Genomic DNA, 25,270 nt, shown 5'->3' with positions numbered 1-25,270 from the left:
CATCGTAAAAAAAAAATATTTTTTTTTCAGTTAACGTTTTTCTAACGTAGCATAAAAAAGCTTAATGTTTTTAATATCTTAAATAAAGCTTAATGGTTTTAAATTAAAAATTAATAAATATTTTGCTTATCATTAATAATTTTCTTTGTTTACCATACAATGTATATTACGTTATAGATAAATCTATATGTTCAAATAAAATTTAAATATTTTATTTGATTTTCTTTGAAATATTTGTTTTCATGGTATCTCCCCGTCTAGGGCTGAGCACCTGACCCTCAATGTGCGCGAACACGCCCTAGAAGGTATATAAGTTCAGTTTCTAAATACTTCGGGGAGATATAAATAGCAGAGTGAGGTCATTCTTAAAATAGGAAGATGATGTCATTCTAAAATTAGAATCCAAAATGGCCGCTGCGTCATAGATCCAAGATGGCCGCCGCGCATGCGCAGTCGTGGCGCTAAACCGGCCCCTATACTACTCATGCCATTTAAAGTAAGGTATAAAAAAGTCATGTGTCATTTCCCTATGTAATTTATGATTTTTTGATTAAAGCTACCTAAATACAAAGTTTGCTGACAACAGGTGCACCCAAACCCTAAAGATATTGAGCATAAACCTTTTTTCATTTTTTAAAAAACAGTGACCCAAAATACAATTCTAAAGCCAGTTTTTTATATGTAAAACTATAAAGTCGAAACCAGTTTTTGATAACAAACTGAAAAAAACACTATTTTTTTGGTTATAAATATGACCATTTTTTTCTATTTTCCTTATCCAATGGCTTTAAAAATGACCTTTTTGTCACAAACAAATCCGAAAAAAGAAAAAAAAATGGATCGACACACTTCCATTCCAAACAAATCTAATTTATTTCAAATATGACCCATTTCTATATATAAATAAGCTAAATTTTTGTGGCAGTAAGTACGTCCAAACTAAGATAAAAGCGGAAACCACCTTTGAATGATCAATTTAGAATTCTATTTTAGAGAACAATCCCCAGTAGATTTGAACCGACGCCCTTCCGTCCCACTGACCAAAACCAGCTTTGGCCAAAACGTTCTAGTCCACTGCGTCACAGTGGAATTTTCAAGTGTGATGATTAAAAAATTTTATCCTGACCTTGAACTTGACCCCAATGACCCCGATATACAACCCCAAACCCTCGTTTTTCTATAAGGTAAAAATGTAACAGATTCCTAATTTTAGCCTTTATTGTTTGTAAGAAATTGCCCTAATTATTGTCAAATTGCCGGACAGTCTGAGTCTATCACCTTCTGAGAAAAATAGAGCAAATTTGAGGGAAATTTAAAACAAAAAAAAGGGGCTAAATATGAATTTGTTATTTTCGGACTTAAATTAAGATTTTTTACTAAATTATAAACTTTCAAAATTCATGGCTCTGTCATCGAGTCACACTCAAAAACACCATGATAAAACAAGCACAAATATCAAACAGGGAATCAACGTACCAAAAACGCAGCCCCCCCCAAAACGAAACACACGGGACGCAGACGTGCACGCCACAAACGCGCGCGCCCCGCTGGCACACACGCACGCGGCACGCACACACACAAAGGCCAAAACACAAGAGGACATGGCACAACTGGTCAGTTGTCTATAAACGGATAAAACTACTTGCACTGAATAAAAAGACCTATAAAACTACATTAAAACAGTCAAGTGACCCAAATCGATTGGGGTCATCAGGAAATTTATAATAAAACATTCTAGGAAATATGATCTGATTCATTTTTGAAGTATAAATTCCTATATAACATGTGACCCCCGGCAGGGCCTCTTTCCAACAAGGGGCATAATTTGAATAATATTGTTAGAGATCTACTAGACAATGCTACATACCAAATATCAAAGGTCTAGACCTTAAACTTAAAGACAAGAAGTTTTATTTGTATTTTCCCCCTATATAATTCTATGTAAAATTTGTGACCCCATGGCGGGGCCTCTATTCACACCAGGGGCATAATTTGAATAATTTTGGTAGAGGACCAAAAGGCAATGCAACATACCAAATATCAAAAGCCTAGGCCTTCCAGTTTAGGCAAGAAGATTTTTTAAAGTTTTCCTATTAGTCTATGTAAAACTTGAACCCGCGAGGCAGTGCCCTCTTTTTACATCAGGTTATAATCTGAACAATTTTGGTAAAAGACCACAAGGCAATGTTTACTACCAAATATCAAGGCCTAGGTGTTGTGGTTTTTAGACAAGAAGATTTTTATTTTTTTTCCTATATAAGTCTATGAAAAACTTGAGGACCCCCGAGGCAGGGGCCCTTTCTTTTCATCCCAGGGTTATAATTTGAACAATTTTGGGTAAAAGACCACAAGGCAATGCTACATACCAAATCAAAGGCCTAGGTCTTGTGGTTTTTAGACAAGAAGATATTTATTTTTTTCCTATGAAGTTTTTGAAAAACTTGTGACCCTAGGGCGGGACCTCTTTTCACCCGGGGACACAATTTAACAATCTTCATAGAGGATCATTGGATGGGGTCACATGCCAAATATCTAGGCTTTAGCCTTGCGGTTTTGCACAAAAAGATTTTAAAGTTTTTCCTTTCGGTTGCCATGGAATTCAATTCTTAAAACAAAAATTGGAAAGGGGGGCTACCCAAGGATCTTTCCCTGTGAAGTTTGGTATAATTCTGCCAGCGGTTTTCAAGACGATTTTTTCTTAGAAATTGTAGACGGCGGACGCACGCCGCATGCCGCACGACGGACGACTGGCGATGACATTGAGCGGTCACAAAAAGAAGAAATTTGGGAAGGGGGAGTAGGGCATTTACAGAAATTTTCTTTGATTTTTTTTCTAGGAAAACTGAAAAGGGGGTTTTTAGGGACACTGAAAACCCTGCTTTGGTGAGTAATCCTAATTTTTAAGTTCTCAATTTGTAGTGTTTCCATCTATATTCCTCGTTGCTGGCAAAATATATTTTCAATTACAGGGACTGTTAGCGTGCAGTGTCTTGTCTAAGAGTATTTTTTACAAAGTTTATCAAATCCAACTATACATAAAATTCAATTCTATAAATCTATCAGTTTCTTTGATATGCTTTCCCACTGACTGAACCATGTCGGGACTTCAACCAGTTTGTCAAGTCGTGCTCTCTATGTAGCTAAGGTATCCAATTCTTCAAATGTTTCGATATTGACGTTAGTGGCTCTAAGAAAAGGAATTGTGTCGTCAATGATTTAACTATCTTCACCAAGAGGCTTTTGGAAACTTCCATAAGATTTAACACTCGCAGTTCATAACACCCTTTCTGTGGGGTTTATTTCTCTTTTTTTGATTCCTGTGTGAGAAATAAATGATCGTTAGTCAGTTTTCTGTGGACCGGAAAATCATTTTTTTGTGGAAGGCTTTAAAACCCTGTTCCCAGTAAATGTACTTGTTGAAACACAACTGACAACAAAAATTTTTTCCACTCGCCGCATTTTGTGATATTGTTTTGGACTCTTTTGATAACACGGGAATATTTCCATAATAAAAAAAAACACCCGGGTCATCAGGCGATCAGATGTTTTTCGTAGATAACATTGAGCCGATGGAGCGAGTCTGTGAAAAACAGATAAAAAAGCAAGGTTTCCGGCTTTTGTGTGTGTCCAGTAAAGTATGCGAATGGGAACCTACATCCGTTTTACAAGACGCTGTGTTGCAAGGGATCGTTCGGTTTCCCTGTACAAAGCATATTTAAATGGTCTGCCTCCATATTCCTGTCTACAATCCTACAAGTCTCACTTGGGCCGTTTGACTTGGCCACACAGAGGTCCATTTGGAAGCTCATTTCGCCCATACAGACACGCAAAAAAATTTTTACTATTGAAGACTCATATTTCTTTGCTTATTGTTGCATCCATAGAAAGACATCTTTATTGAACCCTGCCTGTTGATTGACTACACTTTTATACAAACCCGAAAGGTTTCTCCTGGTGGTAAAAGAAGAACATTGCTGTTACGAAGCTGTTTCACATCCAGTTCTTTCTTCTCTACACCATAATGATAGGCAGAGAGGCTGATTTATTCTTTTTCTTATCGCCTTTGTGTTTGATTAAGTGCCAAATTCGTTTCTGATTTATCAGCAAATCTAAACATTTCACCATTCGCTTCAGGGAGAACCCTTTTCAAGAATTTCCCTCATTTCCTAGTGGTTGCTTGTCGAAAGGTTGACATTACCATCAGAGTCACACCTTGTTCAGCTGCTTGGACGCTAGGTTTTTTTGGATGGATCCTCAGTATCAGTAGCATTTGTCTGAATGCCATTTTGGGTACTTTAGCGAATTGACTGTCAGTATAAAACCTTTCGCATGATACTGGGGTATGTTTAACTTTCTTTTGCCAATGTATTCTATGTCGGTTTGACTTGCAAATTTTCGTTCTGTTGAAAATATCCTCAATTCAGAAATTGGTTCCCATTCACCATGTCACAAAACAAATCATATTCTACCTTTTCAGCACCATTTTTGCAAACAAAAATTTGCAAGGGCACCAACTGGTTTATGACGTTAAAATAAAAAAACCATTTCTTCAAAGATACGTTCTTTTTCTTTCAATCCTCTATACTTTAGCTACCTCCTTTTTGTCGTCTGTAAACCACTTCTTGTGATTTTTCCCAAATTTCCTTTGTTTGTTGTTTTGGGTTTTAAACGCGTTTTTCAACAGTATTTCAGTTATGTAACGGCGGGCAGTTAACCTAAACCAGTGTTCCTGGATTCTGTACCATACAAACTGTTCTCCGCAATTTAACTGCCAACTTCCCACATGGATTATCAGAGGGGGAGGATAAAATAATTTCAGAACATGTCTTTTATTAAATGGTCACGGAAAAACACACGCCCCGCTCGAGGATCGAACTCGCGACCCCGAAAATCAGTGGACCTACGCTCACTCTACTGAATAAGCGGGGGGTTTTTACAGCCTGAATATTTTTTGCAAATATTAACTTACTTAGGTCTCCACCTTCATTAACATATTTTAAAAAAAATATCTAAAACTTCCCTTTGTCTTGACATCTTCTTCAAAATGTTTCTTGCAAACAAGGAACATTTTCTGTACCGAATTTATGTTTAAATTTTTTCGTAATTGAAATTTTTCCCGTAGAAAACCATGCTTTTATTTTCGAAAATATTTTTCGATGCAAGTATGATGTATATTTCATTACACGTTTATTCAGTAAACTGTCGAAATATCAGAATGAAATTTTACAATGAAAACTTTAAAAAGGGTACTCAAACGCAAAGAAAGTATGCACTTTTTTAAACATAATATTCCTAGTTCTAAAAGAGTTATTTGTCTACAATTTGCAACATATTTTTGCTCGAAGCATACTTTGATCTTCTTTCAATTTTACGATAAAAAGGGTGGATTCAAGGCAACTAGCGCTAGTGGCCCTTTGCACGATTTGCACGTGCTACCAGTAGGAATTATAAAATGTCTACAAAAACGTATATTGTCATCTTCTTATCCTTTTGTGAAAAAAATTTCAAATCTGTGCTGTAATTAAAAACCACAAGCGGGCAGCAGTAGACCTCTGACGTTCCGTAAGCCAGCTCGAAGGCTTTCTCACTTTGAAGAATTCAACGCCCCAAAAGCTGTTTTTATTTTGGTTTTGCTCTACTCCAGTCATGCGCAGACCCTTCACAGTATAATAATCACAAGATAGGCTAAAGTTTACAACATCAGTGCCCCCTCCCCGTCATCCTAAAAATTTTACAACACGCTGTCCATTTCGTCTTGGGTTTGTATAATTTTCGCTAAGAATATTGTCTTAAAAATACTTTTGTACTTACACATGTCCGTGATATAACAATAACTTATGGTTCGCTATCTGGTTTTGGACCAAATAAACCAGGTTACATATTAAGTGCGTAGCACAATCGGCATTTAGAATGCAACAGAAACATAACTTTATGAATATAAAAATGTCATTCTACAGCTTGTAATTCAATTACAGCCTGAATCTAATGAAATTCTGATCACTTATGGTCCAGGCACCCACACGTGTTCAAACGACAAAAGCAGCTTTTATATTTGTATTTCGCTGTTGAATTTGTTTTTAGAATATACATATTAACAATACGTACCTAAAATGTATAAACAACGGTTCCACATCCTTTTTGACTTTGTTTTAACTTAAATTCAGTGAAAGTGCTTTTCATATATTTGAAACGCAGCTTGAAATTTTCCCCCTTTTCAGGAAATCCATAGACTGGTTAACAGTTTGGGGCTTCGACACTGGGTATTCCCCTAAATTGCGTCGAAAGTTGATGCTTTTGCGTTGACAGTACCGGTACGGGTGTTAATTTCGGAGAAATATGAAGGTGTAGACTAAACAGTGTTTCGGCTTGCATTTTACACTAGAAAGGACTACACCTTTCTGAAACTATCGACACCATTTTTATGCGTGTGTGTTCATACTAGGATCATAAACCAGGTAAGTATCTAGGCTTTACATGAAAACAATGGCGAATGGTTTTGCATCTTGTAGTAATAAAAGCTTTGATGATATTTGGCGGGGATTTTTAAAATGAAATCCAATTTCTAGTTTAATCGTTTTAAATAATTGTTTACAGTACTGATGGTATGGTGTTTGAAAATAAAAAGATAAAATGGAAAAGCAGATGTTTTTGACGGTCAGAGCCGTTCACCTGGGCCCATAACACTATAGCGGTCTGAACCCCAAATGTCTGGTAGCAGACTGGCTTTGTATCTCAGTTTCAAAGGAATCCGTTTTTGGTTCACGGAAGTCGATCAGTTGCAGTCCAAACGTCAAACTGGGCTATCTGCAGTACGAAGGACTCCCTTTTGGAACAGGGAATCAGCAGGAGTCGATCAGCGGGCGGTAGCCTTGACAACAAACTTGACTATCTGCAGTAAATACGATTCACATTTGGAACAGGGTATCAGAAGGATTTGATCAGTGGTAGCCTAAGACAACAAAATCAGCTATATGCAGTAACTAGGATTCTCATTTTGTAAGTGTTAGTGAACTGAATTATCAGAAATAATATAATCGAACAACAGAACATTTATTACGGTTCAACTAGAAAGCCATAATAACAGCTGTCAGATTTTAAACATTTTAGAGACTGAATCTAGAGGCAATTTGTAAGTAATTTGAAGATTAAACATTCAGAAATTGCAGTTATTCCAGGCTTGAATTAAATTTATTTTGATATTTTTTTCACAAACTTGAAATAAAGGACATAGAGCTTTTCTTTGATGAAATACAACTATGATTATCTGATATTTTGTCTGAAGATGAATAATATTGCAAGTCTGAGAGAAATTCACTATGCATGATATCACAGTTATTTTATTAATTGGTAACGGGGATCAATCTTTCACAAAATTTCTTCTCTCTTCTAATCCTAAATTTCCTATCTTATCACTTAACTGTAAAACTAACTTATATCTCTATTATTGTCATATTTCCAGAACCATCTCACTTTAGTGTACATCAGAAATAATGTAAACAAACTGTTGTTACAGTTTTTGACCCCAGTTTTGAAATTTCAGACCTGTCAGCATTCTGAAATCAAATTTATTTGGGTAATTGAAACATTATAGCTTACTGAGTTACTCTGTTTTTTTCAGCACTTGCTTGATTTTTAAAAAGACGGAATATTTGGTCGTTTTATTTGTTTCGAGTCGTTTATCTTTTTCATTATTTTGTGCAGAAGTTGTTCACAGCTGTTTTACCTTACTGTGTCTATTTTGAGCTAGTAAACATTGGTATTCCCTGGGATTCCTGATTTGATTGGTTCAAGGCACATATGACAGAATACCTTGACAGATCTTGGCACCAGTTCTGTAATTAGATTTATGCGGTTATACATCTTTTTTCAGGTGATATAGTAAGGTAGTAGTGAATAATATATTGTAGAAAAAATTAAGGTTGTTGATTTGTCTTGTTCATTTCAAAGTTTTGTTATTAAAAAGTTGGTTGATTAAAGACGATCAAAGAGTTTGATATAATAGTTTTAATTAGGTAACTTAGTTTATACTTTATGTGTAAAAAGTCTTGTTACTTCATTAATGTTCTAGTGGCTTAGTCTTTATACGTTTTATTGTTGCGCATTGTCCTGTGTTCATAGTATTTTGATTATATATAAAGAAATATTTGTAATAGTGACAATGTTAATTATTTTAATTACTGGTCATAGTTTATTAAACTCAATTTGAAAAGCAGCTGAAATACAATTTGATCATTTATAATGAAAGTTCGAAGAAAAATACGCCTTTAATGAAAGATAAAAGATGTTGAATTCAGAAGCCGCTATCGATAGAAAAGTTAGTTAATTAGTTTTATGCATTGAATTGAAGTGAAGGAAATTCGTTGAATCGAGAAAAACAGTGAAATAGATATATAGATTGATACATAATATTCGAAATTAGTATGTTGAAACAAAAAAGAATTGAATAGTAGTGTATCAAAGCTAAATTGAATTACTGAATATTTAGACCGTGAATTGGAGCTAAACTGAACTAGATAGATTATATATTGCTTAGTTAAAAACAAAGTGAATTAAACAGATGGAAGTGGTGATAATAAAGTGAAATAATTATATTGTTAGGATTAAAGCAAAGTGAACTAAATAGATTCAAAACTGAAGAGAAAGTGAACTAAATAAGTCGAAAGATTGTTGGCATACTGAACTAAATCTAAAGGTCAGTAGAAAAGTGAACTAAACATATTAAAAGGTTGACAAGAAAGTGAACCAAATATATAGAAAAGTCAACGGCAAAGTGAACCAAGTATGCTAAAAGTGAACCAAATATATTGAATGTGAACCGACTATATTAAAAGGTCAACGGCAAAGTGAACCAAATACACTGAAAGTGAACCAAATATATTGAAAGGGCAACGGCAAAATGAACCCAATATTGTTGAATGACTGACGACAAAGTGAACTAAATAGATTAAAAGTGAACTATATAAGAAGAAAGGTTCACGGCAAAGTGAATTAAATAGATTGAATGCGAACCGAATACAGTCGAAACTCAGTATCTCAAACTCGCTTACCTCGAAATTCCGCCTAAGTCGGAGAAATTTTCAAGTCCCGTCAAATTTCCTTCTTTATGTCATACTGAAGAATTGGGCAAAAATCGATTCTATTATCTTTCCTTGTTTATTGAGATCAACGCTATACCTTGTTGTCTCCCTTCGACCGTCTAGCTAAATATCGATCACTATCGGGTATTTTTTAGATCGTTATGGTTCGGCTATCTCCGCTTATCGTATCAGGGAGGTGCCGATCATAAAAAAACAAGGATTATAGATTTAGAATCTCCTGTAAAAAAAGTGTGGGAAGGGTGATTTTTTTTACACCAATTTTAAGTACCGGTAAAACCCAAAAACAGAAATATAGTCATTTAACTTGGTTTAATTCTGTTTTCAATAATGTAAAATACGGAAAGAAAAAAGAAAACACTACGTTATTTATTCTTTTATTTTGCATGGTCAAAGAGCTAAAAAAAAGTGTTTTATACTTCCTTGGCTTAGTATAATAAAAAATGATCAACACTATATTATCTTCTTTATATTTTACATTAAAGAACTGTGACATAAAAACAAATATAAATACACAAAATCATGTATATTAGGGGAGCATAACATACATGTACATGAAACTACTATTATCTTAAAAAATTGAAAGCAGGAAAAAATTTTTTTTTAAAAAGTGCTTACAAAATTGACAATTTCATTTTCAGTTATTATAAATGGATTGAAATGCGTTTTTTATTATTATTTTAATCATATTTAACTTGTTTTAAAAATTTAATTTTGCTATTAATGAACATTTGAAAACCATATTGTCACACACTGATGAAAAATGAACAGAAAAACAAACTAGCAAACATACTTGACAATGTAAAAGGTATCTTTTTATGACACCAGAGCCTGTTAATTGGAAGTGTGACCTATTTGCCCCCGAGCCAGTCATTGTGTAATAAAGTTTGTGCGAATTATGACTTCTCAAGGTTTCTCAAAAGGGACTGACTGACTGATTTAATAAATGTCAGATTTTAAAAATAAAAGTGGAAAACCTAAGAATAAAACAAGCACACCATAGAAAAAAGTCTTTTAGAAAAGATTTGGATAAAGTGACACTAATGTAGTGTAAAGGTTATTCATAATAACTATCATGAATATTTTTACTATATGAACAGGCGATTACAGATTTTTCAAATATTTTAGCGCGTGCTGTACCTTCTTGAGATTAACTTTGCGTACATTCAGTTCAATTCAATTTCGATTTATTGCATAAATACAATGCCTACAGCAAGTGAATATAATATGGAGCAGAGAAAGTACATAATAATTTTCAGGAGTGACAATAAACCAAAGAGCTATAAAAGATTAAAAATGTATTTTATACTTCTTTGAATAAACTAATAAATTAATAAACGACAATTTTTCACAATGTTGTCTGTACTATAATATTTTCACTCTTAGGCGAACGTTTAACACGTGTTCTATATATCTAAAACTTTAATATCGAACAATTAACCTGTATTCAGGGAAAAAAAACTGTTAATTTAATACAAGTAAAAAACTCAATCACTGTCCCATTATCTTATGTATCTAACAACTGAAAATGAAACAAAATATTTATTGTGTATTAAGTCTCGTTCAATTTTCAAAATGCTCTTACGCAGTCACCGAGAAAATTATTTATCTGTTTTAATAAAAAGACCTGATCGTCCCTAATCCCCTATAAAAAGGTGTTGATAAGCCATAACCTTGGGAAAAAGCTGTTAATTGGTAATAAACAACTATCGAAAAGGGTTTTTAATATTGCTGTTTCAGAGGCTCCCAAAACAATTTACTCAAATGTTGCATTATATAAATTCTTTATAACATATTTATGATTAAAACTTAAACTAAGGGGGATAATTAAACGAATCTTTAAAATACGAGATGGTGGTTTAGAAAGAAATATATATAGTTGCAACGTGCATCATGTCTTATATTTTTTTTTATTTATTAGCATGATACGTCAGCATGTTTCCCTGGAACATTTCTTTTGCGGTAAGCTTGTTTAAATTTCCCAAAAACTATGGTTCGCCTTAATATAACTGAAATTATTCCCGCACTATTATTATCACTTAAACTATGTTGTAACAATAATACTTTCGTATCATCGGCAGCTAAAATTCGGGCGGGTTCGTGCGTTTCCCCACGCGTCCGGAAATACCACGGACACGGCAATAAAGAAATAATACAAAAATCACCAAATTTTAAACGTCTAGGGAACAAAAGACATTAAAATAAATTTTAAATAAAAACATATAAAAAGTTTATTGTCTGTAGAATACTTCAATAGGATAAAAAAATATTCTCAATATATGAATAAAGTGGCTACAGGGAAAAAAATAAAAATTTTTCGTATCACAGGTTTTGCTTATTTATTCAGTTTAAAATAAATGCCGTAAACAGAGACTGAACTGATGTTTTTTAATCGCCAAGGGAAGCATTTAAATTTTTCATTTAAATAAATAATTTTTAATCTTTGAAGAGAAAGGAATGACGAACACTTCAATAGGATAATAAATATTGTGTGTTCGTTGTAATTAAAACAATATTTGTTCAAACCTTTTTTCCTTCTTTGTTTCTATTGGAAAATATCAACCAGATAAAAATCGATATCGCACTGCCAGGTGATTTCAAGGGAGATAATTTTACCGATAAGACGACAAATTTTACCTAATTGTTGATCATGATGTAATTCAACTTCGGTTACGTCAAAATTTGACTTACCGAGACTCCGGATGTGTCGAAAGGGATTTTCAGTCCCGTCAATAAAATTCAAGTGCATTGTAAACTCGGTAAGTCAAAAATATGCGACACATGTCATTGTGAATGTGGTTGGTTTTAATAACACATGTCCATGTTTATTGCCTAACCAGAAAGCCATGATGCCGACATATCAAAGGTGCGGCGATTATCAAAGTGAGATGACATCATACTTGTTTGCACGTGCCATAATGATAATTGTTTGATGTAAACCTTAGATTTATATATTGAAAGTGAATATGAACCGATTTTATTGAAAGGTCGACGGTAAAGTGAATTAAATAGATTACAAATGAACCATCGTTTGAAATTTCGATGGCAAAGTAAAGTAACAGACTGAAGGTTAAGAGAATATATGGAAAAGTTGGCGACAAAGTGAACTAAATATATTGAAAGGTTGACGGCAAATTGAACTAATGAATAAATTAAAGCATACCGAATATATTGAAAGGTCAATAGCAAATTGAACTAATTGATCGAAAGTGAAACCAATTTATTGAATAACTGGCGGCAAAGTGAATTACCTAGATTGTAGGAGAATCTAAACTTTTGAAAGGCTGAGGGCAAAGTGAACTTAATAATAAATAAAAGCGGACTGAACTGTCATATTACTAATAGACAGATTGAAGATTGCCGTAAGTGAATTAAATGAAATAGATTTAGACACTATGTCACTAAATAAACTCTTGTGTGAATAAATTGAGATCAGCGAATGAACACCGCAAAAGTGAATTAAATGAAAACTCAAGCATAGAAGTAGCTGTTTGAGTGCTACTTGAATAAAGTGAAATAGGTTGATTAATGCTGAAACGATTTAAGTTTAAGAAATGTGTAAATGTGATTAGCAAATCATTTTTGATGTTGAAATACAACCTCTAAGAAATCTATTACACATTGAATGCACAAATGGACAGCGTCTTCTTTACCTTGGATATGTTGAAATCAAATTAAAAGCTAACAGTGGCTTACCTAAATTACAGCCACATCAGTATTTGTTCTTCTTAACACCAGAGATACAACATATTCTTCCAAGACTCCTTTTATCATTGGAACAAATGTACTTCAGGAACTACTAGCAGAATGTATAAGCATTTTTGGTCAGCAATTTTTTAAAAAAGGAAGATCTCCACATTTCATGGTTCTTGAGTTCTCGATGCATTGTAGTACGGGAGAAAGAACTTAAGGAGAACAAAAATAGATTAGCGGTACTTAGAAGTGTGGTGTTTGAAAGGATACATTAGATCAAATGAATCTGTTCATATAGCCTGTACAACCGATAAAGAAGTTGAATACCACCCAACGGCAGCAATAATTCAAGAAACAGAAGCCCACCCGCTTAGCTCAATAGAGAGAGCGTTGGTCTACGGATCGCGGGACCGCGAGTTCGATCCTCGGGCGGGGCGTATGTTTTCCGTGACGATTTGATAAAAGACATTTTGTCTGAAATCATTCGTCCTCCATCTCTGATAACTCATGTGGGGAAGTTGGCAGTTACTTGCGGAGAACAGGTTTGTACTGGTACAGAGTCCAGGAGCACTGGTAAGGTTAACTGCCTGCCGTTACATGACTGAAATATTGTTGAAAAACGGCATTAAACTGAAAGAAAGAAAGAAACAAACAAGAAACAGAAGATTCAAGTTTGTCATCATTTCTAGAGATAACTCTAGGCGTAATTCATTATGAGTATGGTTAAAACAGAGACATTACCGTAAACATTTTTAACTTGACCACAAAAACTGTGACGACAGAACCAAGGACAATTATTGGAGAGTTACAGTTTGTACCAATTGACAAATAGGTATTTGAGGAAGATCATAAAGAAAGAACTGTGTTTACTGTTGGTCCTCTATGTTTCTTTGGGTACAATAAAATACCATTGTGATTTGTTAATTCTCCAACGAGGTATCAAAGACTGATGGAAGAATGCCTAAGGCACTACAACATGAAAATATGCGTTATCTACTTAGACGACCTGATTATTTTAGCAAAACATTCGAGAAACATCTCACACATTTAGATCTGGTTTTAACAAGACTGAGATAATGCAATTTGAAACTTTAGTTAGAAAAATGCTTCTTTATTCAGCATAAAATACACTTTATGGGACATGTTGTCAGCGAAGATGGAGTAGAGACTGACCCAGAAAAGATACAGAAGTTAAAAAATTGGCCAACGCCAGAAACTCCGACGAATTGAGATCTTTCCTTTCTTTTGCGGCATACTACAGAAGATTCATTGATTTTTCTGCAATTACAAGACTTTTATTCAAACTTGTACCGCCAACATTATAGAAAAAGTCGAAAAAAAAACAACAAGAGATTGGGAATCGACAGAAAGAGAAGAAATGATATTTTGGATGTTGAAGATAATCCTTTCACCCCCTTCAACATTGGCTTACCAAGATTTTGGATTATCCTTTGAACTTCATGTTGATGCTTCGATAAAAGCTCTTGGAGCAGCTCTCTATCAAATACAATCAAAAAGTCATTTCATACGCAAGCGTGCTGTTAACAAAATCAGAAAGAAATTACTCCGCGTTTGAATCAGAATTCTTGGCATTGAAATGGGCTGTTACAGAAAGGCCCTCAGATTATCTCACGCTTAAACACTTCATAGTACTAACAGATAATAATCCACTCACACACATTCTTAGTTCAGCTAAATGTGATGAAACGGAACAAATATGGGCATCTGCACTTGGGAATTCGGTTTTGAAATTTTTTATAGACCAGGCATCAATAACTCAGATGCAGATGTAATGTTATCCGTATGCACGCACACACACACACACACACACATACACACACACACACGCACGCACGCACGCACGCACACACACACACAGAGAGAGAGAGAGAGAGAGAGAGAGAGAGAGAGAGAGAGATGATAAAAATACAAAACAATTTAGTCAAGACAATTTGTAGCAGCATAGTGGAGTACCAACTTGCAAAGAAACATTACCTGCAGCAGAGATAAACATAGCTGAAGCACCAGAAGGATATGGACTTTCGACAAAACTACAGTTTAGAGAAATAAGAAAGATGCAAAGACACGATACTACTATAGAAAGATGGAAACGCGCAGTAATTGACAAGCATATGACAAATAAGAACTTTGTTACAGAAGACATATATTGCGTATAAAGTTCAACCACCTTAGAATGAAAAGAGGTATTCTTTACAAGTATTTAGAAGATAATTATCTTTACTAACTTGTCGTTCCTACATGCTACAGAGAGGATATATTGAGAGGACGTCATGCAATGATAAAGTAGGTCACCCGGCTCGTGAAAGAACACGTTGTTTGTCACTTAAAATATTTTTCTGACCGAGGATGACTGTAGACAACTGGATATCAACATGCAATCGTTGTCTCAGGCGGAAGTCGAAGAACAATTCAATCGCACCATTAATTAGTATAACAACATCATATCCATCGGAACTAGTATGCATGGATTACCAAACACTAGAACCAGCAAAAGATGATATTTCAAACATTCTGATTATAACTGGTCACTCCACTAAATTCGCAATGACTATTCCGACAAAAATCAAAACAGCAAGAACAACGACAGAGGCATTTTATAACAATTTCATAGATCACTACGGGATACCAACAGTCATACATTCAGATCAACGCGCTAACATTCAGGCAGAAAAAAAGAAGGAATTGTAAGAATTTGAAAGTAAACATTAAATTGCAGACAAATGCGAGGAAGAGCTATACGAAGTTATAGAACAACAAGGAGGAGACATCCCGGTGTATAAAGTCAAAGCAGAATAATCAGGCAAGGTTAAGACTCTACATAGAAATCACTTACATTTGGTCAATGATTAGAACACTACATGTGAGATCAAAGGAAGAGTACAATCTGAGACAGAAACACAAATGAAAAGGACAAATAGGTACTGAATAGGAAACCAACTGTTGATAAAGATGATCACAAGTGAAGGAAAGCGGAAGTTAGTAGGGAAGGAAAAAGTAGGTGACGTCACTGATGATGAGTCGGAAGCAGAGACTTGATATACATATGTGGACTTGAGGACGCACATGATCCGGATAGTTCCATATTACAGAAGATAGAGAATGAGAATGAGAAGGATGAAAACATACCAGATGTTGCAACAATAACAATAAAACGGATAAAATTGAAGTTGATGTCCCATCAGATTATCAGACAGCAATGAAACTTGTTACAGCAAACGACCAAAACGAATGTAAAATATATCAATAGACAACACAGAGAAGAAAGACAACCCAGATTTTATAACAGAGAATACAAATAATGACGTCACTGTCTTCTGCAGACAATATGAATGTATTGACAAGACAGAAAGAAAAAGATAAAAAAGCTGAACAAATTACATTTGTGTCTCCACCAAAAGCATCACCTAGAAGGTCAAAAAGAGATAAGAAAGAACCATTTTGGCAAAAAGATTACCAGATGAAACAGATGATATATTATTTATAATGATGTATTTATATCATAATGTATTATGCTGTTTTTATATTATAATGTATAAGGATGCACTTGTTATCTTTGTTAAACTTAATTTAATCTATAGCAAAAAATTTCAAATTATTGAACTATTGTATGTAAATATAAATGATACGATTGATGAACTAATGCCATCAATTGTTTTTATTGCGTAAGGTCAGAAGAAACATTATAATAACTTTTATTTTTGTTTTTTGGAAACCAATGATTAGTATTATAATGTTTATTATAGTATGAAAATCATAATTTTTGTAAGTTAAACAAGTAGTTGCATATTACTTGTTTGTTCATTTAAGGGTTGCCGCAAAAATACATTTAACTGTTGACAGAATGGAGGAGAGTGTAACTATGGTTGATTTTATATGTTTAGTTATACTTCTTATTTCCCTTTGACCTCTGTCTATTTTTAGTTGCCGTCAATTCTGGTAACATGACCAGAACGCTTCTGTTTTTGAGGTACTTTTATTATTTTAGGCAGACATTTTCGCCGATGTTCTCCTTTTATGGTTAGTTTTTATTGTAAAGATTATTTTAGGTGAACAGTGAGTTAGAAACTAAAGGCAAATGTTTTGTAATTCAGTTCTAGCCTGTATAATTTATAAATATTTTAAGTTGAGATGGTTTTGAGATGACAGTCCCCTTTAAAATGACACATGATTCTGTGTTTATTTCACTGTTAATAATATCCATGCACATCCTAACTTTACTAAACCGGATGTGACAATTATATGTTTTGTTTAGTTCGATTGCTGATCATATTGGTAAAAGATCTAAACAACTGTCATAGTGCATTTCCATGTTTTAGTACATTTTATTGAGTAAATGCCTACCTACGCGTATTTGTTCGATTAATAGTTTCATGGAAGCATTTTCAGACGGTGTTGTTTTTCTGAACAAATTATTATTCTTATATATATCGTAACATCTAAATATTTTTTATTATTTCTGGTAAGTAGACATGTTATACTAACTGGCTACATGTGGTTTTCATACCATTGATATGCTCTAAAGGACTGAAAATGGTGCATGAAAATTTAATTGTCTATATGAAATAAAGTAGGAAATAAATTTGTAGAATTTAACCTAGAAGAGTACCCGGATGTAACATATTGTTTGCTATTACAGTCATGAAAGGTGGTAATTTAAGAGATATTGAAAGAAAAATGCATGCTAGATCCTGAAAAGGGCTGTATTGTTTGGACAGGGACATGTTCTGGAAATTTAGGGCCAAAGTATGGCAAGATTAGAGCAAAATTTCCAAAAGATGCCCCTTCTAAAGTACATTTTGTTCATCGTTTAGCATACATGGTTCATTTTAAGTTGGTTTTGACATCAACCAGCCTCTCTCACACTTGTATGGCTCTTTCTGCTTTAACAGAAGTCACCTTTCCCTAGACTCTATGAATATCAATCATGACAGAGAGATTTGTGTTATCAGATGCAAATGCCTTGGACATACCGGCTACCCTAACCGTATGGTTTATTAAACCCTGAAAAAATCCCCAAAACGAGATATCATCTATATCTAATTTTTGTGACAATACCTTGTTCATTTTATTATTATGTACAACCTAGACCACTGAAAACATAAAAGATATGAAGAAAATATACAGAGAAAGCACTTTATTGAACCAATTGTATAATTTTTTATATATACATTTGTCACATTTTGTCTATATATACATCTAAACTTCTATGTCACTAATCATGCAGTCTTATCACTAAATCATGCAATTTTATGTACTAAACTATGCACAGCAGTTGTCTTGCAAGTGCTTCACTTCACCATAATTTGGTTTAGAATCTGTAAGATCCGATGAGTTGTGATTTTTTTTATAAGCCCGAGCAGCATACCGAGCTCTTTTCGCTTTCTATTTCATGTCGGACCGAAGCCGGGTACATCTGATTTTTGTAGTTCTTACAATCTATTTTACTACTTCTGAACCCTTTGAAATGTTAGCCTTAAAGAACTCAGTTTTTAGTTTGACAGATTCAGCATAACCATGGTTCAACTTAATAATTTGCCCGTGTATGCATCATGACGAGGAACGGTTTGGAATGACTGCTTCATATGAACGATTGACAGCTTCACATTTTGTGTTGATGTCGTAAAGTTGGTTTGGATATGGTGCCTGCTTTTTAATTTTGTCATTTGGCGGTTCCTGTGATATGCAGGCTTCATAACCTCAGATCCCCTTTCTAAATTCCAGTTTGTTTAGTTCTGCCCATTGTTTAGGGCAAACCCTATTATTTTAACTGGGGACCATATGCCGCTTTTCATGGAATTGCATACTAGTGTATCCTTGAAGATTCCATGTGTACCGCCGTATGAACACATCTGCGGATGTCTCTAAGTTTTTTTTTGTATACCCCACAAAACGAAGTTTGGCTGGGGGCGTGGGGGGGCGGGGGGGGGGGGGGGGGAGTCCGTTGATTTTCATGGTTTCCGGACAATAACCCATGAAAGGCTTGACAGATTTAAATACTTTTTGGTACACAGGTGTAACATCAGAAAATACCGGCTTTGAGGTCAGTAAGTCAAAGGTCAAGGTCACAATGACCCTGAACAGTTAAACGGTTTCCAAATGATAACTTGAGAACGCTTGGGCTTTGGATAATAAATTTTGGTACACAGGGGTAACATCAGAACATACAGGTTAATTTCAACTTTGAGGTCAGTAGGTAAAAGGTCAAGGACTCAGTGAACCGGAACAGTTAAACGGTTACTGGATGATTACTTGAGAACGCTTGGGCCTAGGATAATAAATTTCGTACACAGGTGTAACAACAGGTCAAGTTCGACTTTGATGTCAGTAGGTCAAAGATCAAGGTCACAATGACCCGAAACAGTTTTCGGATGATAACTAGAGAACGCTTAAACCTAGGATCATGAAAATTGATAGGGAGGTTGGTAATGACCAGCAGATGACCCCTAATGATTTTGACGTCAGTAGGTCACAGTGTTCGGACAATAACTTCAGAACGCTTGGGTCTAGGATCACGGAACTTAATAGGGAGGTTGTTCATGACCAGCAGATGATTCCTATTTATTTTGAGTTCAAAAGGTCAAAGGTCAGAGTGTCGTTTCCGGACAATAACTTGAGGATCATGAAACTTCATAAGGAGATTGATCATGACCAGCAGATGACCCCTATTGATTTTGAGGTCAGAAGGTCAAAGGTCAAGCAAGTTTAGATTTGCCATTGGCTTAGTTCTGTGACACGGCCGTATTGTGGGGGTATAATTCGTCACTCCTGTGACAACTCTAGTTGTACTTGTAGCATGTGTAATGTTGAGTACTGCTCAACCCGGGGCTGAGGGCGTGGATGGCAGTATGCATTTCCACTACCGTCCATGTACAGGCTTAATCAAACGGAGCCTGCAACATGTTCGTTTGTCATGTTGAGCGACCTGTGGAGCTTTTACTTTTTCTCTTTTACTGATGCTTTCAGGACCAAAGAGAATATTAATGCACTTTCGCAAACCATGTTCAGCGCATTCAGTCATTCGCACTTAGACAGTTACCGCAACAAACCAGGCTATCATTTTTCTATGTTTGTCCGAAGTACCCTTTAAAACACATAACAATGGCAGATGTCACTTTTGGCATAACTGATTTTATTCTACGTATGTCATCATTATGTACTTGATGAGCTTTTCTAGGCTCAGCAACACATCTAAGCTTTACAGAAATAGCAAACCTATTTTTGAGATTGATTTTTGTTTACTACTGCATTTAAACATTGAGCTACTGAATGGGGCCTTTGTACAATTCACGCCGTAGTGAATTGCTAAGATGCCTGACATCTTTTAAGTGTGTTACTTCATTGTTTTGAAATTTTTCAATACCGGCATGACTCTTTGAGCCACCATCTCCAGTGTAGGAGGCTATGCGCATTGACAGTTTACTACATACCTCTTGACTCCTTTTACCCTCGTCACCAATTGAATCAGATTCTGGAACATTAGCACTGCAATGTCCTGCATGATTTGGACATTTTATATTTTTACCTTTACTGCGAAGTCTCGCAGCCACTACGCAAAGTTTACTGCCAACGTGTACCCCTATATTTTTTTGAGTGGTATTTTTCTCGCATAAAGTAGTCGCAACAATTGTACCGGCTTGAAACGGGGTTGAATCTGAGTTAAAGAGACCTGTGGAGTTTCCACGTTTTCTATTTTAAATATAGGATCATTACAACAAGAATCTCCTTCAACATTGACTAAATCAGGCCTTTTTTTACCTATTTGTTCATTTACTGTTTTAAGATTTGTTTGAATATCACTCATGCTTTGATCTTTAATTAGTAACTGTAAACCCTGACCAACTTTGATTGCAGTTTTGTGCATAGAAGCTACACACGGTGAAATTATGTTTGCGTTATTTAGTATCCGGCAAGCACCAGCATTACTTATTGGAGTGATGTATAATCCCAATTAAAAATCTATATTAGCTGTGGCAACCTTTCTACCACGTTTACCAGTATCCACCTCGTCATAAAGATTGTGAAACTGACTCAAAAACATTCATTTTGTACATTTGAGTCTTTCACGCCACACTACCCTCCCCCTTCCAACTTTGGTGACGCGTTACCATAAACACAAGGTCACCTTCACATTCACTGTGTACAACCCTATGATTTCTTCTCATTTCAGAATTGAACATAGCCTGTACATACATGGGAAGATACAACTTGTTTGTTTGCAAGTCTGGGTTAACAGAATCAGTTTGAGCAGTACCATACTTATCAACAATCCCAACACTATCTGGTTTTGGCCTAAGAGGTTTATTCAATGTGGCATTGCCATCAACACCTTTAAAGGTTAGTACTCCAGAGTTCTCATGAACTGTTGCATTATGAACCTATTTTCTAACCTAAAATACTTATCATTGTTAAAACAATGTTTCATACATTTATTTGTGCTTGGAGCACCATTCTTGAACGCAACACTGTAGCAGTGCTTAACTCGTTTTGTAGTGACAAAAAATAAATAAAATTTCATAACTTATAACTAATAACTAACACTAGTGATGAGAATCGGACAGCTGAAGCAGAATGGATTAATCGGTCCGATTCTGATCTCTCTCCGATTCGATTAATCGAAAAAATCGGAACCAAAAGATCAATACAGACTTTTATGTGGCAATATGGTAGTAACAGCAAACCTTTCTCAAGACTTTCAGATTATTGTATGACTATTTTTATTACTTTTTAAGAAGAATTCTATGACACAGCTGCTGTACTGCACAGCCTTTAGCAACTGTTGGGCAATTATGGCCCAGTTGTTCAAATCTTTAACCGGCTGTTAACCTATCTGTTGGTTAGATCTTTATTCAAAATATTTGTCTTGATGGAATTTTTTTATTTATTTCACTGTAAAGGCAGTCGTTAACTCAAAGATTTGTATTTCAAATTCTTCTAAAATGTCGACATATAGCCTTAAAAGTTAACCAACCGATAGCTTAAGGGAGGAACTATTGGACCAAATGCAAAGTTAAGTAGAATTCATCTTTTCTTTATGACTCAAGGCCTGGGAATCAAGTCATGCTAGATGCACTGCCAAATTTGACATGGAATATATGCTTGGGACATTGCTGGCAGGTCTGGAATCAGTTTATTATCTTTTTTTTAAAAGTAAATCCACTATTTTATATTGAAGGAATAATAAAAGCTTGTCAAATAAAATCTGAAAATTATTTCCAATTAGAAAAAAGTGGGTGGGGTACCTTCGTTAATGTACGCTTTAAAGCATATTTTGAAAACAGCTCTAGTAGTATCAAGGTTTTCCTTAAAAGGAGCCAACACCCGGCATTCAGGATTCATGCAGAACCCAAAATATTTCAAGGCGTCTGATTTTTTACTTCCAGGGCAACAAAAAGTTTACTATTGTTACGATCATGACAGCTGGCCTGACAGCGTTCTCCATTTTAAAGAGCAGATATTTTGAAATACTAACTCAAAGATTATAAAAGAGCAGAAGTATTTAAGTTAAACAGCGAGAAGTATCTGAAAAAGTCCTGAAAGCGGGATTTTATTTTTTTAACAAAAGCAGCAACTAGAATCAATTCTTTTTGGTCAGAATCGATGTCGCCGACTTTGAAACTTTGGCGATGATTAATCGAACATCGGCGACAATCGGAACATCACTAACTAACACATGCATATACTGTTAAATGTTTACATCTTGATCTATACAAAACAACAGGTTTAAGTGGCTATGAAGAAAACAGGTGATAGTGCAGAACCCTGTGGAACACCTCTGGAATTTCACACCATCACAGCCAGATGCACAGACATGACAATATACCTTAATAAAGCCCCTAGCATGGATTATTTTGTCTCTAAATTATTCAAATCACTAACTGACACTTTGCTTTTAAACAATTAACCAATTTTAACATATTCTTTGGATAATTTTTTTTTTATATACAATTTTAATAGCAAAATTCATGAAAAAATGTCCATTTTTTTTTACCAAAAAGCATGTTTCAAGCCATGTTAAAAATAGGAAATATTATCATATGTAACATATTTGACTTTTTATTATTCAAATGTCATCCTAGTAATAGCCAATAGTATTTAGAGTATTCAGTTTTAAGACATAAAAAAAAATATAAAAAGTTTCCTATAAGACATATTTCTGTGAAAAATCTGAAAATAGCAATTGTCCGAGTTAGTAGACATGTTATACTAACTGGCTAGATATGGTTTTTATACTACTGAAATGCTCTAAAGTACTGAAAATGGTGCCTGAAAATTTAATTGTCTATATGATATCAAAAAGGAAATGAATTGGTAGAATGTAACCTCACTGTTTGATTGGAGTGAAGCGGAAATACAGGACATTTACGTAAACACCTAATTAAATAAATCGGTAAGCTTACTGTTTGACTGTTGATTTACTTTAATAAATACCGGTATAAACAGTTGTAATATTTTTTATTCTAAGCCACTAGACACATTATTTTACAACAGCATTACTTTCAGTTATGGGATGTGCACCTATTTTTTATACTGAAAGAGGCTACTTTGCTAAGATATCTTTGAGAGATTCATATTTCCTATATTGTGGGTAGATATCCTCTAAGTATTGATATCTCTTAAAAGTGATATCTATGACTATGATATGTAGTATGCTGTACTTTTTATCATTTCAGGGTGACATCGTCGTCTTTTTATGCTTGTAACGGATGTCACGTGTCTCAATACAGTTGAAGAATTATCGAACCCAGCCTTGGATGTTTACTAATAACTTTTTTGTGAATAAATATCCAAAGGTTACAATATATACCTTAAACAGATATCGGCTCGATATAGTTTGCAATTTCGTTTTTAGGAGTTGAACTCAAACCATCAGTTCAAAGAGAATAATAGTTTAGCTAGCACAGGAAACACATAAACATTTCTTTGTTCAATAAGAAAAAGTACATTACTAAATTAAATTTAGTGATTTAACATCAATCGGCACATCGAAAAATAACCAGGAAGTAAGAAATTACCGATATATTACATTATCTTATTATATACCATTTACATTATCATTTGTAACGTAAAATTCAAATATTGTTGAACAAATAAGATGAGTAGAAATCGTGCAAAGTTTTTACCAAGCGAAATACGGTTTTCGCATGACGTCATCATGTACAAGTTCAAAGATGGCAAATTGATTCAACATACTCTTGAGCAATTGATAACAGAAGCTATTACCATCGATGATATACCTAAAATAAAAATTGTTAAAAGGGACGGTCTAAAATTTTCAGTGAACAATCGGCGACTATGGGTATTTCAAAGGTATGAAGAGTTCCTCAGAAGTCGTGGAGAAACCATAGCCATTCCAGTAACATATGGAGCACACAAAAACTTGAAGGATTACAAATTGAACACTCGCAACGAGGGTATGACTGTAAGAATTGGACGTCGTGAAACGTCTGACAACACAATTCGTCTGAGGACATCGGATATTCGTTACTCCAGAGATGCAATATATTTCAGTGATAGTAAAGATGGGTCACTGACCGATATATTAGAAAATCTTGAAAATGGTATCTATACAATAGACACTTTACCAAAGGTAACTGTTGTACAGAGAAAGGGGAATTTCTATGCCATAGATAATGAGAGAGTGCTCTGGGTTATTAAGCAATATTCTGAGAAGCAAGCTGAGGATATAACACTGACATGTAGTCTTGGAATATATTCAGATTTAAGACCGACTTCGTTTACAACAAAAACGGATGGATTATCTGTACGCGTTCTGTCCGGCTACCCAGAGAAGAAAAGAAAAATACAGCAGGACAAATGCCTAGAAGATTCTCATTGTAATGTACAGAACATTTATGATTACTTAATTTCAACTGGTGCATTGTCCATTGCTTGGATGTTTGACAGGAAGTTACCTAACATCATGAGGCATTTTCCTTTCGCACGTTTTATATCTGAACAGTCAAAGTTGAGGTATTATGTTTCTGGTTTCAAATCTGTATGTATTCAATTGTTACCTTACCAGCAGTTTTCAAACTGATTATGAATCGGATGATCTTGGTATGAAATATGAAGCCTTGCTGGCTGAAATCTTCCCCTTTTGTTATACTTCTAAATAGCCTTTCAAAACAAGTTTAAGTATATGCTCTCCATTCTTGTGTAAGTTTGATATTCGGCAAAATGTGTCATAACCTCATGGGAAAAACGTTTTCAGTTTATCCATTATGGGCAGAGCTTATCAGGCTCCACAGTTTAACGTCCAGTTCGTGAAAATTTGCATAATTGGAATGGCACCTTCTTTGGCCTTAGGATATGTTATCTTCTGTGTAGGTATTGAGAGGGAATCCAACAGTGGTATCAGTGCTTAAATCATTATCAATGTGTGTCAGTGATGCGATAAATAACTGCTTTTGAACACTTCTAGTTGTTAGATAAATATTTTTCAATTTAACTCTGTAAGCACG

At 34.7% G+C, this 25,270-nt stretch overlaps 1 protein-coding gene across 2 annotated transcripts; it reads left to right on the top strand.

Annotated features, from left to right (window-relative positions):
• Nucleotides 1-6,777: 6,777 nt before the first annotated feature.
• LOC123551624 (uncharacterized) lies at nucleotides 6,778-24,900 on the top strand. 2 transcript variants are annotated; one of them, XM_053535196.1, is made up of 3 exons: nucleotides 6,778-6,996; nucleotides 20,977-21,143; nucleotides 23,480-24,900. In XM_053535196.1, exon 3 carries the CDS (start codon nucleotides 23,902-23,904, stop codon nucleotides 24,844-24,846), a length of 945 nt encoding a protein of 314 aa, XP_053391171.1. In that variant the 5' UTR covers nucleotides 6,778-6,996; nucleotides 20,977-21,143; nucleotides 23,480-23,901; the 3' UTR covers nucleotides 24,847-24,900. The 2 variants fall into 2 exon arrangements, with proteins under 2 accessions (XP_053391171.1, XP_053391172.1); XM_053535197.1 differs by lacking the exons at nucleotides 6,778-6,996; nucleotides 20,977-21,143 and adding an exon at nucleotides 22,827-23,196.
• Nucleotides 24,901-25,270: the final 370 nt, after the last annotated feature.

The sequence above is a fragment of the Mercenaria mercenaria genome, unplaced genomic scaffold (genome assembly GCF_021730395.1).
Source record: "Mercenaria mercenaria strain notata unplaced genomic scaffold, MADL_Memer_1 contig_4602, whole genome shotgun sequence".
Lineage (NCBI taxonomy): Eukaryota > Metazoa > Mollusca > Bivalvia > Venerida > Veneridae > Mercenaria > Mercenaria mercenaria.
This window is presented reverse-complemented; position numbering and strand designations above follow the sequence as displayed.